This window comes from Anolis sagrei, chromosome 4 (genome assembly GCF_037176765.1).
Source record: "Anolis sagrei isolate rAnoSag1 chromosome 4, rAnoSag1.mat, whole genome shotgun sequence".
Taxonomy (NCBI): Eukaryota; Metazoa; Chordata; class Lepidosauria; order Squamata; family Dactyloidae; genus Anolis; species Anolis sagrei.
The window spans coordinates 84,805,384-84,820,860 of record NC_090024.1 but is presented as its reverse complement, the minus strand read 5'-3'; the positions used below and the strand labels follow the sequence as shown (position 1 = coordinate 84,820,860).

At 41.2% G+C, this 15,477-nt stretch overlaps 1 protein-coding gene across 1 annotated transcript in view; it reads right to left on the bottom strand.

The window, feature by feature from the left end:
• TXNDC5 (thioredoxin domain containing 5) overlaps positions 1-15,030 on the bottom strand; it is a 25,447-nt gene extending 10,417 nt beyond the window's left edge. Inside the window, exons 1-5 of the mRNA XM_060774788.2 lie at positions 14,728-15,030; positions 9,706-9,855; positions 6,412-6,517; positions 5,191-5,290; positions 2,649-2,764 (exon numbers count right to left, since the gene is read on the bottom strand). Coding sequence (XP_060630771.2) covers positions 2,649-2,764; positions 5,191-5,290; positions 6,412-6,517; positions 9,706-9,855; positions 14,728-14,942 — 687 coding nt within the window. The 5' untranslated portion in view covers positions 14,943-15,030. The remainder of the gene's footprint in view (positions 1-2,648; positions 2,765-5,190; positions 5,291-6,411; positions 6,518-9,705; positions 9,856-14,727) is intronic.
• Positions 15,031-15,477: the final 447 nt, after the last annotated feature.

The following is a 15,477-nucleotide window of genomic DNA, read 5'->3' as shown; positions in this document are numbered from 1 at the left end:
GTATATTATTAAACACTGCATTAAACTATTCTGATTTTTTATGGGTGAGCAGAGTGAAGAGTGGTATATGCCATTTGTTCTGTATCTCGAAAACTAGAGCTGATAGGGGGAAAACTGCTGCCATTTTTGGAACCCAACAGCTCAAATGTATTTCCAACTTGTCCATTGTGGAGTGACTAACCAGAAAACTGATCAAAGAAATTACAAGGTGCTGAATGAGGCTTCTGAGAAAAGTATGCAAGAGATCAAATGTTGAAAGCACCACTGCCAGTTGTTCAGAATGAAACAGAAATAAGAAATTAATGTAATACAAAAATATCAATGGCACACATTCAAAACCACTGTAGGGAAGAAATGCAAGAACTCCACAGAACAAGTTGGTTCCAGGTTAAATTAGTCATGCTTTGTTAGTTTCTCCCACAGCACTAACTAACTGGTCATGACTAATTCAGGTCTCGCTATCTTTACATTCATCTGAAATACTACTCAGTTTGGAACCATTCTGATTTTTAAAAAGTGAAACAAAATGCAAGAGTCTGCTAATTCCAACAAGTCATTTTGAAGAATGGAAATATCCACAGATACATTACATACTTAAAAATGTGCAAAGGCTGGCATCAAAGGCAATTTTTGGAACAGAAATTCATATTAAGTAGTAGCACTTTTACAGACTAGTCACCAGAACCTGGTGCTCCAGATGACAATCTGGTTTGGCACCAGTTTATTTAATAGTAATACAAAGTTCAATAAGGCCTGTGCTGGAAAGAAGGACTCTAGCCCAGTTTCTAGACTCCTTCAGGGTTTTTTTTTTGTCCTCTACCCCATTGCAATGCAAAACGTCCAACAGCCTAGTGGGCTACAACCCTACACAAAAGATTTACAGGACTCTCCTATACATGTTTATTCAAAGGTAAGATCAATAGACTTTAGTGGCTCTTACTTTTAGGGAAGTGACTGCAGCTCCGTGATAGAATGCCAAAGCAAGGTTTTTTTAAAAAATAATAATACACTTTATTTATATTCTGCTCTATCTCCCCAAAGGGACTCAGAGCAGATTACATATATAGACAAATATTCAATGCCTTTTATACAGTGAACAATGACATACAGTACACAAACAAAGGCAAAGATTTCCCTTCCATCTCTGGAGTCTGGAGACAATGCTCAACTGTGACCATCGGAAGGTGTTCTTGTTTTATTTTTCCATGCTGAGGAGCCTGTTATTCGTAGACCCACCTGGTTGTGTTGCTGGCATGGCTGCATGGTCGCCTTGTAACTTCCTGCTGAGACTGTGCCTATTGATCTACTCATATTACATGTTTTTGAACTGCTAGGTTGACAGAAGCTAGGGCTAACAGAGGGAGCTCACCCTGACTTGCAGCTTCAAACTGCCAACCTTCCTGTCTGCAAGTTTTTCTGCAGTTAGCAGTTTAACTCGCTGTCCTACCACTGCCCCTTTTTGTTTTTACATCAAAAAGGATATATCACCATGATGTTAAGCCTAACTAGCCTATAGGAGGTTGAAAATGGCATTAATCCTTTTGTTCTGTGCACAAACAATACTGTGTTGTTTGTTCTAAAAAGCTGGAAGAAAGCATTTGGAAGAAAGATGCCACACGGGAAAAAGCATTACTTTATATTTTCCCTTGATTTTCTCCATGTTGGATTCCTTGTGCAAAGGCAACTAAAACAAACTCACAGGAGGAAGATAGAAACTACAGGAAAGGGCGCAAAACACATAACAGAAACTGTCCAGCCAGGGAACAGTTAACAGCTGTTGCTCTGTTAGCAAACTGCTTCTGATTAACAAACAACTGACTCCTTAAATTTTGATTAACACGAACATATAATCCCCCACTCCCAAAGCTGGGGTTTCCTCCTTATACATTTGGAGTGTCAATGGCCCCTTCCACACAGCTGAATAAAACCCCACATTTTCTGCTTTGAACTGGAATATATTGCAATGTGAACTCAGTTAACCCAATTCAAAGCAGATATTGTGGGATTTTCTGTCTTGATATTCTGGGTTATATGGCTGTGTGGAAGGGCCCATAGCTAGTTTGTCATTAAGATGCTGAATGTCTCCCAGCTCAGGCTTTTATTTTGCCCAAGACATTTTACGGTGCACCCAGAAGAGCAGCAAAGGCTGGGAGAGCAATCTTTTCCATTTGAAAGCCAACAATATGACTACACTCCTGTTTTTATAGTTACTTGAAGTTGTTCCAACACCCACACACATCTGCCTGAAGATGGAAAGAAGGGCTCCATCATCATAAAAAATGTAAGCTGGCTTTTCCTTCTCTAAAATAACAAGGCCCTGGTATAGCTGTTTTTGTATTAACTACTCATGCACTTGTCCACAAAGAGCAAGCATTCCTCCTGGATGAACAACTGCTCTACAACATACAGGTTAAGGTAATGAAGGACTAACTTGGTTATCAAACACACCAGGTACCCAGTGAATTCAAAAAGTCAGGCTAACAGCTAGTCCAAAATAATAATAATAATAATAATAATAATAATAATAATAATACTAATAATAATAATAATAATAAATATTCTAACACAAAATATTCTAACACCCCTTTGTCAATGCTTCTGCCACAGTAATCAATTATCCAATTTCAAAACACTAAGCTCAAACCTACCTTGCCAATCTTTACTGATTCTGAATTTTCAAGGAGAAGAGCCAGCTGTTCCCATGTTGGTGCCAATGCCTTACAGTGGCCACACCAAGGTGCAAAGAATTTGATGAAGTGATTGCCTTGAAGAGAGAGCGAGAAGAGCAATGTATAGGTAAAGAAGCAGCGTTCTATTCAGTTGGTCCTATAGGGATCTATCTTTATGCAAACAGAACACCTCGTGTTGACTATACCACTTTCTCAATAAATTAAATCCCTGGACTATGAGAATTCAATAGGATCTTTGAATGCAATGTTTCAGTATATACAGGCAGTTACAAAAATCTGACTTCCAAACGACTCATAGTTAAGAACAGAGATGTATGTTGTAAGCTGCCCTGAATTCTTTCGGGGCAGATGGGGTGGGAAAAAATTAAGTTTATTTATTTATTTGAGACAACAAGGAAAGAAATCTACCCTTCAGAAGTGAAATTCACTCCTGAAACAGTTATCATGGGGAAAAGGTGTCTCTACTGAAACTTTATCACCAATCCTTGTTTCCACAACTAGTCAAATTTTTCAAAATCAAATTATCACAGGGTCAGAAAGTGAGGTGAAATCTTCCGGACAGGGGAAGAGACAGCAAAACAAACACCATAGGAGTGTAACCCTTCCCTATGTTATCAAAAGCCTCTCTCTCTCTCTCTCTCTGTGGGGCTGGAGTTATACCAAAAAAGAGTAGCTGCTCCGACTTACATACAAGTTCAACTTAAGAATAATTTTACAGAACCCATTTTGCTCGTACTTGGGGACTGCCTGTACTGAGATGTATTGATTTAAAGGTGGTACTAGATCCCTCTTTTATCCTCTCTTTTATTTTGATCTATAAACATATGGAATTACACATAAAGCACATCCACTTCCTTCCTCGAACAACCAATTTTGTGAATTGCCATACAACTACTATCATTTTAGCGCAACATGAGTTGCATTGTGGCTCCCCCTGCCTGTTTCTGCTATGAAAGGTTTTTAAATCTATGCACATATTTTCAAACAAAATTATAGAGGGAGCACAAACCTTGATTTAAAAAACCTCTGGAAGTAGAATTCTTCAAAACAATGACTTATACAATGAGTTTATGGCAGAGGTAAAACTGTCTCTCTGATATGTGTGTTCCTTAGGCCTTGCTGACCACAAAATGTAAACATTTTTGTGTGCCAGTGGTAGGCAAAGCAAGATTTGCCTGAACTCTACCCTTTCCCCTTTGCTGCAATACATCTGTGGTACAACCCCAATGTCTGCAAAAGACTTAATGTGGAAAAGTGAAACTGTCAATAATAGCAAACTCTATTAAAATGAATGTCTCTGGTAGAAACATACCATATATTCATCCTGGAGGATAAAAAAATGCCTGGAAAAAAACTGAAATACTTCTAGGTCATCTTGTATGACTCCATGATCAACTATATATCACAGAATTACACAAAAGGGCTTATAAAATGCCTAGAGAGAACATATCTCTAGCATTTCTAGGTCCTCCAGCACAACTCTATGATCCTCTATGGACACATACCATTGAATCATGGTAAGGGACCCAGAAAATGCCTAACAATAATTTTTTTATTTTATTTATTTACAGTATTTCTATACCGCTTTTCTCACCCCTAGGGGGACTCAAATCGGTTCATAACGTATTTTTTCAGTCACAGATTAGTGAAATCACAGGTAGTGCGGGCAGAGACATTGTACTTTATGTCGTCGTCATCATCATCATTTTATTTCTTATCCACCTCTCCTTGTCACTCAAGGAGAGGCACAACATAGTTAAAACACCTAATCATAAAACATTATGTAAAATACATATAGCAAAATGTATTTCTATGGAATACATATATTTAAATACATAGAACAAATATTAAAATACAGTAAACATAGGACATCTGGGAGGAAGTGCCAATGAGCTCATTGAAGCTTGCTTTAAAGTAGACATGGGCTCTTGGTTGCTGAGCTCATGCTGCAATGCTATTCAGGGAAGGGACAATCCCTTGTTTCACATATCCATTTGTTACTTTAGGAGGAGCGAGGACTTGCTCTTGATGTCAATGAAACAAGGGGATCTGAGTGCCTCAGCTACTGCTTTTTTATCATGTCAGAAGCAACATAAGAACATACTGCAAGTCGCTTCTGTTGTGAGAGAATTGGCAGTCTAAAGAGACATTGCCCAGGGTATGCCTGGATGTATTACCTTCCTGTTGAGAGGCTTCTCTCATGTCCCCGCAAGCTAGAGCTAACAGACAGGAGCTCACCCTGTCTCACGGATTCGAACTGGCAACATTCAGGTCAGAAACCCAACCTTCAGGTCAGCAGTTCAGCCAGCACAAGGGTTTAACCCACTGCACCACCACAGCTCTGACAAAGTGATAACATCATAAAAGTTCATGGGAAATTGAGGTTGATGCCTTTTGTGGCATAGATTTAGTGATTTGCAATTACATAATAAGCTAAGGTAGTTCTAGATCACTTTTTTATAAACTCTATTGTGCTTTAAAAATTACAATGTAACATTACCTTCTGCTGTATGTAGTTTGAAATTAGCTCCTGAAATCTCATATAGGCCCTGCTTTGGTTCAGGAGCTTTGGGAGGCTCTGGTTCGGATTCTTGTTCCTGCTACAAAGCAAATAAATAACCAGCAAATAAATAAATACAGAACCACCAGCATTGTTATATAGCACAGAGAGATTTGCTCATATAGCTGCCTGCCCAATAAAGCTATAATGTGTATGTGTGTGTGTGTGTGTGTGTGTGTGTGTGTGTGTATATATATATATATATATATATATATATATATATAGCCAGGCCTCCACTTTTGCAAGCGTTAAGGGAGCAAGATCCCTGTGAAAATAGGAAAAAGGTGACTATAAAGATAATCACAAGTGCTATTTTTAACCTGAAGGAACACTTCCCTAGGCACCTCTATGTCTGCCAATGTGATTCTATGGTCAACATCCATCAGAAGTAGACAACAGAATCACACAGGAAGATCTAGAGATACCTAGAGAGGTGGTCTCTTAGGTTTAAAAGTCACTTTTTATTTATTTAATAATACAGTAATCCATCATTAATATATAGTAATCCGTCAATAATTAAATCCGCAAAAGTAAAAGGCCAATTGTATTTATATTGAACATAGATGAGGACTTTCTTCTCTTTGAGCAATAAACTATGGGCAACCATCTCTCAAAAATGATGATGAAGAAATGGCAATTTTGGCAACTGAAACATGAATTCCTCAGTTCAAACATACTAACTGAATTTTGTTCAAGTAAGAAACAAAGGACTAAAAAATCCCAAACCATGTCCACATTCAGGTGTTCCTTCCCAAACCTGTAATTTATATATCACTGTTGTCTGTTTCTCTACATCACTGGGTCCCCAGATGTTATGATCTTCAACTCCTAGAAATCTTAACAGTTGGTAAACTGGCTGGGATTTCTGGGCGTTGTAGGCCAAAACACCTGGAGACCCACAGTTGAGAACCACTGCTCTACATGATATAGATGTGGTCTTACGACTTATCACACACTGGGGGCGGAGCAGGGGTGTGAGGATAGGGGAGAAGAAGGGAGATCCTAAATGAAATCTGTAAGCCTTACTCTCTGCTTCTTCTAACATTTAACCAAATTGTGGCTTTCTACAACCTTCAAAAAAGAGGGAAGGGACTAGCGTCTGCTTGATTGCCACACCCACCATCCACCACCTCTCCCAAAAGAGACGGTTGGATAACTTACACTGGATTCCTCTTTTAGTGTTTCCAACATCCAGTTCTCCAATGACTGAAAGTCTCTAGGTCCCTGATATTTTGCAGGTTCTTGGTCAGGTCTAAGTAATTTTAGACTGCAGATACAAGAAAGACAATAATATTTTCAAGGCCATAACACCTGAAACATCCTGAAAACAGTAATACTTATGTCATCATGTCAGATAAAAAAACTCTTCACAATAGTTTAATTGTTATTTTGACAGTTCTGTTGATTTCAATAACACACCATTTTACAAATCAAGATCTCTGGAACTGATTTGCAAGGATCAGTTTAAAGTGAAGACAATAGTGACAAGGAATGAACTCTGACTGTCTCAAAATCATACTTCAAGTAAGTAAGATATCAAATGAATCAGTTCTTGCAGGTTCCAGTATACCAGGAAAAGCTATGGTTATGCCTGTGATGTCACCAATATACTCCCCTCCCCAACTACCAAATCCCTAGAGCTGTTTCATAACAATTCTTAAAACATTTCTGATCTGCTCAGTGATGTCAAGGGAGAACCTATGAAAATACAAGCACTATTTCAAAATACAGAAAAAGAGGATGGTAAATCTGAGGCATTAAGGCAGCATTTCTCAACCTGGGGGTCGGGACCCCCTAAGGGGCATCGTGAGGAGGTGTCAGAGGGGTTGCCAAGGACCATCAGAAAACACAGTATTTTCTGTTGATTATGGGGATTCTGTATGGGAAGTTTGGCTCAATTCTATTGTTGGTGAGGTTGAGAATGCTCTTTGATTGTAGGTGAACTATAAACCCCAGCAACTACAATTCCCAAATGAAAAAATCACGCACCCCACCCCACCAGTATGCAAATTTGGGTGTATTGGGTATCTGTGCCAAATTTGGTCCAGTCAATGAAAATACACCCTGCATATCAGGTATTTACATTATGATTCACAACAGTAGCAAAGTTACAGTGATGAAGTAGCAACAAAAATAATTCTATGGTTGGGGGTCACCACAACATGAGAAACTGTATTAAGTGGACACGGCATTAGGAAGATTGAGTAACACTGCATTAAGGGAAGCGTCAGACAGAACTGGTTTTGAGTATTTGCCTTGAAAGGAAACTGGAATGCTAGAATCTCACATCATGAAAATTATGCACTTGCTAAAAGAAGTATCAACCCTCTGCTATGGTGCCACTTCTGGCCTTTTTGAATGCCTGGGTGGGAAAATGGTAGTGGTGCAACTTACTCCCTGGTGCTTTCCCCTCTTTCCCCTTGACTTATCCATGGGTCACACACAAATCTGTAATTCTGGTCCCAAAATCTGCCCTCACCTTATACAGGAAGTTGACGTATACATGAATATGGTTGGGAACCATTGTACTATAGAGTACAGTGTTTTATGTTTACAATTGCACAAAAACCCCCACTAAGAAACAGAGTACAGAGTTTAACCAGCAGCTACCCAGATATGCCAACTGAACGCTTGAATTCATTCACTAATCTTAACTAAACCCACTGAATCAATGAGGAAATCAACATTTATTTAGGTGTCATTGATTCAATTGATCTAATCCAGATGGAATTGACAATCATATTGAGGCCTTTGTCACCTGCATTTTGACAATAAAACATCCTTATACAACAAAGATGAAGCTGTGAACCTTTTGACCTCATACACATCCAGTCTGGTTGGGCTGAGGGTAAATAAGTCCCGAAAAAGGGGAAACTTCCTCAGATAGAAGACATCCCTATAGGATCATCTAACATACGGAATCTATCTATATTTGCCCTTCAACTCCCAGAAATCCTAACAGCTGGTAAACTGCCTGGGATTTCTGGGAGTTGTAGACCAAATCACCTGGGGACCCACAGGTTGAGAACCACTGGAATAGAATTTGGTGGCCCCACACAAGTACTCCCAGCACTCTCCCAAATCGGCAGCACTATTAGAGTTGCTCTGATTTCAAATCTAGCAACATCTAAAGGGCTACATTATGCCAATCCCAATACAACAGACGGCTCAAATGAAGATACAGGCAGTCCCTGAGTTACAAATATCTGACTTACCAATGACTCATAGTTAAGAATGGGGTGAAACAACACTAAAACAGAGAAATCTACCCCTAAGAAAGAGAAATCAACACCCAAAAGAGTTATGTTGAGAAAAAGTTGTCTCCACTCAAGTTTTATCACCACTCCTTGTTTCCACCACCAGCCAATTTTTAAAAGATCCAATTGTCACAGGAACAGAAAGTGAGGTGAAATCTTTTGAACAGGGACAGATAGCAAAACAAACACCATGTGGTGTTAACCCTTTCCTATGCTATTCAAAGCTTATATATAATATACTATGAATGATTTGGTTACACGTAAAAATGTACTTCTTCCAACTTACAAACAAATTCAACTTAAGAACAAACCTACAGAACCTATCATGTTCATAACTTGGGGACTGCCTGTACACTGAAATATTTTCTGGAAGTATAAGTTGAACTTCCATATTTCTTTATCCATTTTGTTCCTAATCTGGCAATAAAACACACCTTGAAGGAAGGAAATGTTCAGTAATTACAATAAAAGATTGGGTGTGGTCCAACCCAGCAGAACAATTCAGTTAGTTTCTGGTAGCTGTAAAAACTGTTATATCAGCCTAGTGCATTTACACAGCTGTTCTTAGCCAGGTATAGGCAAACATATGGGTGGATTTAATACCATTTCCCTGATATCAAGAGGCAATAATGAGAATATATCATGCACATGTTATGGCAATATTTTATGATATGAGCAATACACAATGTGAAGTAGATTTTTCAAAACTACAACCATCTCATTAATATACTACTTCTTTCTAGCTAAACAGGCATAGTAAAAAAAAGTGAAAGCAACATAGAATATCATGCAAGCGAAAGCAACATAGAATATCATGCAAATTCACAATATATAGCATGCACTCAACAAAAAGAATATCTGCTTGATATTTAAGTGTTAATCACAATGCCAAAGATCTACTAATGAGCCTAGATATCCCATGTCAATAGAATCAGGACTTCCTGCTGCAGCTTCCAGTGGGGCCAGAAGATTTCTTGGCCTCCCAGAGCAGATTTTTGGGTGAGTGGGCATCTGTACTGAAGGGTAGGCGGATGTTACCCATACTGGCACAAGCAGCAGAAATCAGGAGAAAGATACCATTGGGTGATGCCCCTATACTGCACTAGGAATACTTCAACACAGTTGCCTTTGTCAAGATGGCAGGACTCTATGGAATATATGAAAATGGTCAATGAATGAAATATCCCTTGACACGTACGTTGGATATCCTCTGACACCAAATTCAGAACATAGTGGAGTATCTGTAGTGCAATCCACTTTCACAACATAGACCGGAGGGTTTTCCATATTGTTGTACTTTTCTGCAAGTTCATTCCAAGTTGGCTGCAAACGTTGACAGTGTCCACACCTGAAATTTAAAAAAACAAAACCAATAAAGATAAATGTTGTGAATTTTGAATCTTACTCTTCTATATCAAGGAAACAATAAAAGCTATAAAAATAACATGTGCATTCTCCCTGCCATTGTCTCATCTGAGCCTATGAGAGGCATCTTTTTTATACTTAATTTTTTCAGACAATGTTTCTTCAAATTATACACTGGGTAAATTCCTGCCCCCCCCCCCCCCCCGAAATTACTTAGGCCCCTTCCACACAGTTGAATTTCCACACATGAAAAATGGCTATAACTCTACTATCACGTTTTTTTTTTTTTTCAGTCATGTACTTTCATGACAACCTTAAACAAATAAAATAACCATTTTTCTGGTATGGAAATAAAGTGAGGGAAAAAAAAAACCTTTGCAAGCATAATTTTATTATTAAATGTGCCAGTACAAAGGCACAGGTGCAAAAGCACGAGTGTGTTTTGTTTCACTTCACATAGGCATATTTTTAGTTTTGGATAAAACGTTTGCCAAAACATACTGCTCTTTTTTGAGGTGCAGGAATCTATCTCTATTCTTTCCATGTTATTTCTGCCTCTGGTACCAATATAATGCCCAGGAACGCTTACTTCTTTAATTGATATATACCTGTATTGTTGTTTTTTCTACTTGCCTTTAGGTGGAGTCCAGGGAAAACACATGTTCTTAATTAGTTGTTAGCATTTACTGCAGAAGTTGCAGCTGCTTCCAGAGAAAACAGCCTAGGAACTATTTTGGTATAGAGTTTATATGAGGTTAAAGCTACCTTATGGGTCCTGTAAATAAAAAGGTAACAATAGACTGGTTCAAGATTGGGAAAGGCGTAACGGCAGGGTTGTATATTCTCACCCAACCTATTCAACTTGTATGCAGAACACATCATGTGATGTGCAGGGCTTGATGAATGCAAGGCTGGAGTAAAAATTGCTGCAAGAAACATTAACAGCCTCAGATATGCAGATGATACCACTTTGATGGCCGAAAGCAAGGAGAAGCTGAGGAGACTTCTAACTAAGGTGAAAGAAGAAAGTACAAAAGCTGGGTTGCAGTTAAACATAAAAAAAACCAAGATCATGGCAAACAGACTGATAGATAACTGGCAAATAGAGGGAGAAAACGTAGAGGCAGTGATAGACTTTGTATTTCTAGGTGCAAAGATTACTGCAGACTCAGACTGCAGCCAGGAAATGAGAAGATGCTTTCTTCTTGGGAGGAGAGCAATGACCAATCTTGATAAAATAGTGAAGAGTAGAGACATCACACTGTCAACAAAGATCCGCATAGAGAAGGTTGAGCGAAGGAAGATAGATGCGTTTGAACTGTGGTGTTGGAGGAAAGTTCTGAGAGTGCCTTGGACCGTGAGAAGATCCAACCAGTCCATACTTCAGGAAATAAAGCCTGACTGCTCATTGGAGGGAACGATATTAGAAGCAAAGATGAAGTATTTTGACCATATAATAAGAAGACAAGAAAGCTTAGAGAAGACAATGATGCTGGGGAAAATGGAAGGAAAAAGGAAGAGGGGCCGACCAAGGGCAAGATGGATGGATGGCATCCTTGAAGTGACTGGCTTGACCTTGAAGGAGCTGGGGGTGGTGACGGACGAGAGGGAGCTCTGGCATGGGCTGGTCCATGAGGTCACTAAGAGTCGGAAGCGAATGAACAAATGAACAACAACAAATAAAAATTGAGTTTTACAAATTCTTAGAAATTACTATTTCACGGGTTTGTGGTCAGAGTAAAACAAGTTCTGGCCCAATTTTGACCAAACACTGGGTCAAAATAAGACATTGTGGAGGAGACGGACTGATATGGTCACATGGGCAAAGTCTTATACATGTTATCCCTGTGAGTTTGGTTCCAGGAACTCTTGTGGATATCAAATCTAAGGTTGCTCAAGTCTCATTGCATACAATGGCCTCAGCTGAGTATGCCTACACATCAATACAGCATTTAGTGTGCAGAAAAAAAAATCACTATTTGGTGTCTGGATTTTTCGCCCCAAATATTTTTAAGCTGTGTTTATGGCAACCCTAAGAGAAACCCATTACAGATATTTTTGATAAAAATTTGTTCAGTGGAGAGTTGTATTGCTTTCCTCTGAGACTGAGAGTATGGCTTGCCCAAAGTCACCCAGTGGGTTTCCAAGGCTGAGTAGGGATTTGAACCATGATCTCCTGTCTATCTTCAATCTCACTCTGCTTCATTTGATGGCATATTTCCAGTAAAAAGGAGGAAGATGTCTTCCAATTAATGTTCTCCATAGCCGGTCATGTCCCTGCCCTTTTATTTGCCTTTACTAAACAAAAATGTTCAAATGCAGATTTTCCTCATTCTTTGTTGTTAACTGTGGTCTGAATTACTTTGATTTATGGTGACCCTATGAATCAGCCACACTGTTATCAATGACACTGCTCAAGTCTTGCAAATTCAGAGGAGAGGCTTCTTTGAATGATCCTTTCCTTGCTACGCATCTTCCTCTTACTGCCATCCACGTTACCTAGCATTATAGTTTTTTCTAACGAGTCACATCTTCCTTATAGGCAAATTATAAAAGGATGCTTTATACAGCCCTAGTATTTTGCTTGTGCTTTTTCCAGATCCACAGTATTGTTTCTGAGATGCAGTGATTAAACAGAATTCAAATGTAGTCATGGCATAGATCAGTGGTTCTCAACCTGTGGGTCCCCAGATGATTTGGCCTACAACTCCTAGAAATCCCAACCAGTTTACCAGCTATAATTTGGGAAAGGGGTGGGATGGAGGCGGGACCAATGTGGAAAAGTGGCCTCTCAGATTGGATCTGTACTGCTGTATATCCAAGGATTGGATCCCAGATGATCTAGCAGTGTGGACTCATACAATCCAGTTCAAAACAGATAATGTGGCATCAGATCCTGAGCTATAGGGCAGTGTATAGATCTGAAGACTTGGATGTTCCAATGTGCCTTTGAATCATAGTTAGCTACTGATCAAGTCCACCAGCCCTAATCTTTTGTTTGGGTTGCCAGCACTTTATTCCCAGCTCGGCCCTACGGTTTTATGTTCGCACTAGCCTTTGTCCTACCCAACTAGTCTCAAATCTGCACATGCCCACTTTTCGGCTATGGGTTGTTTGGTGTGTGGTTCATGTTTATGATGTGTTATATTTTATTGGTTTTACCGTTTTTAATACAGTTGATTATTATATGTTTTTAATTGTGTTACTCTGTAACCTTTGTTTATATTGGGCTTGGTCCCCATGTAAGCTGCCCTGAGTCCCTTCAGGGAGATGGAGGCAGGAGATGTCTCCAAGATCATGTGGCCGGCATGACTGCATGGAGTGCCGTTACCTTCCCGCTGGAGTGGTACCTATTGATCTACTCACATTTGCATGTTTTCGAACTGCTAGGTTGGCAGAAGCTGGGGCTGACAGCGGAAGCTCACACTGCTCCCCGGATTCGAACCTGTGACCTTTCGGTCAACAAGCTTAGCAGCTCAGTGGTTTAATCCACTGTGCCACTGGGGGCTTCGCATTATTATTACTAGCCGTCCCCTGCCACACGTTGCTGTGGCACACATGGGGTGTGTGTGTGTCTGTGTGGGAGGTTTGGCCCAATTCTATCGTTGGTGAGATTCAGAATGCTCTGTGACTGTAGGTGAACTATAAATCTCAGCAACTACAACTCCTGAATGTCAAGATTCTATTTTCACCAAACTCTACCAGTGTTTGCATTTGGGCATATTGAGTATTCATGTAGTCTGGTCCAGATCCATCATTGTTTGAGTCCACAGTGCTCTCTGGATGTAGGTGAACTACAACTCCAAAACTCAAGGTCAATGCTCACCAGTCCCTTTCAGTGTTTTCTGTTGGTCCTGGGAGTCCTGTGTGAAAAGTTTGGTTCAATTCCATCATTGGTGGAGTTCAGAATGCTCTTTGATTGTAGGTGAACTATAAATCCCAGCAACTACAACTTCCAAATGACAAAATCAATTTTTTTTTAGTGATAGCCATTCCTTGAGTGAGTAGGTGTCTTGTGGCCAAATTTGATGGCAAATTGTCCAGTGGTTTTTGAGTTCCGTTAATCCCACAAATGAACATTATATTTTATTTATATAGAAGAAGATATAAGTTATTATGGAGCCCCCGGTGATGCAGTGGGTTAAAGCACTGAGCTGCTGAGCTTGTTGATCGAAAGGTCACAGGTTCGATTCTGGGGAGCGGCGTGAGCTTCCGCTGTCAGCCCTCGCTTCTGCCAACCTAGCAGTTCGAAAACATGCAAAATGTGAGTAGATCAATAGGTACCGCTCCAGCGGGAAGGCAACGGCGCTCCACGCAGTCATGCCGGCCACATGATCTTGGAGACGTCTACGGACAACGCCGGCTCTTCGGCATTGAAATGGAGATGAGCACCACCCACCAGAGTCAGACATGACTGGACCTAATGTCAGGGGACAACCTTTACCTATAGGTTATTATTATTATTAGGCATGGGCAAACTTGGGCCTTCCTTCCAGGTGTTTTGGACTTCCAACTCCCACCATTCCTGACAGCCTCAGGCCCTTTCCCTTTTTCCCTCCATCACTTAAACTGGTATTGAGCACAGCTTTAGTGGGAGTTTGGAGCTGGCTTCCCAAACGCCACAAAAGCAAGCTAATGTACCTTTGGGGTGGGTTTCCCGAGCTTCCCTGGCCTTGTGTGAAATGTGAAATGTATATGAAGAGGTGCCCTCCTTGCTTCCCCCCTCCAGGACACCCCCACCCCACTCCCGACTGTGGTGAAGGGGCTGCTGAAGGAAGGGGGTGGAGTGTCCCCCTCCCTGTGTCGTCCTCCTTCCTTCCTTCCTTCCTTCCTTCCTTCCTTCGAGGGGTCTCACCAGGGGGCGAAGAACATGACGAAGTGGGGGGCGCTCTGGGCTCCGTGGCGCAGCATCTCGGCCGTGTAGAGGTGCTGGGCGTGGGGGTCCCCTTCCTCCCCCTCCTCCTCTTCCTCCTCCTCCTCCTCCGTCTCTCCCGAGCGGGCGGCGCTGAAGAGAAGGCAGCCCGCCATCAGGGCCAGGGCCAGGCCGGCAACACGAGCGGAGGCCACCATGGCGGAGGCGCGAAGGGAAGGAGGGAGGGAGAGAGAGAGAAGGAAGGGGAGGGAGCCGGGCCGGGCCAGGCCACGTCTGCCTGCCTCCTCCTCCTCCTCCTCCCTCTCTCCCGGCCTGCCTGCCTGCTTCCCCTCAGCCTCCGCCCCGGAGAGTTAAAGGGCGGCGGGGCGGGGCCTACATCAGGACAAGAGACCCTGGCTTTTTCCTTCTTCGTGGGATTCTCAGCCTCCACCACTATCCCCCCCCCCCCCATCTTGGACTTTGGACTCCTGGGCCTTCCTTGAATCCTGGGGTTGGAGAGAAGAGGCCTTCTTCCGACCTGCAGGGAAATACAAAAGCATAGGACTTGGCTTCCAAAACTTTGGCAGGACTCTTCCTCCTCCTCCTGTGCCAATTTCTCACATATTGGGCAAAGCCACTTTTTTCTCTCTATGCCTCTGCTTGTCACAGGATCCTAGAGTTAGAAGAGATCTCTGAAGGGAAGTCATAGGGAGGAGGGAGCACGCTTGTTTCCTGATGTCCGAGGATGCAGAA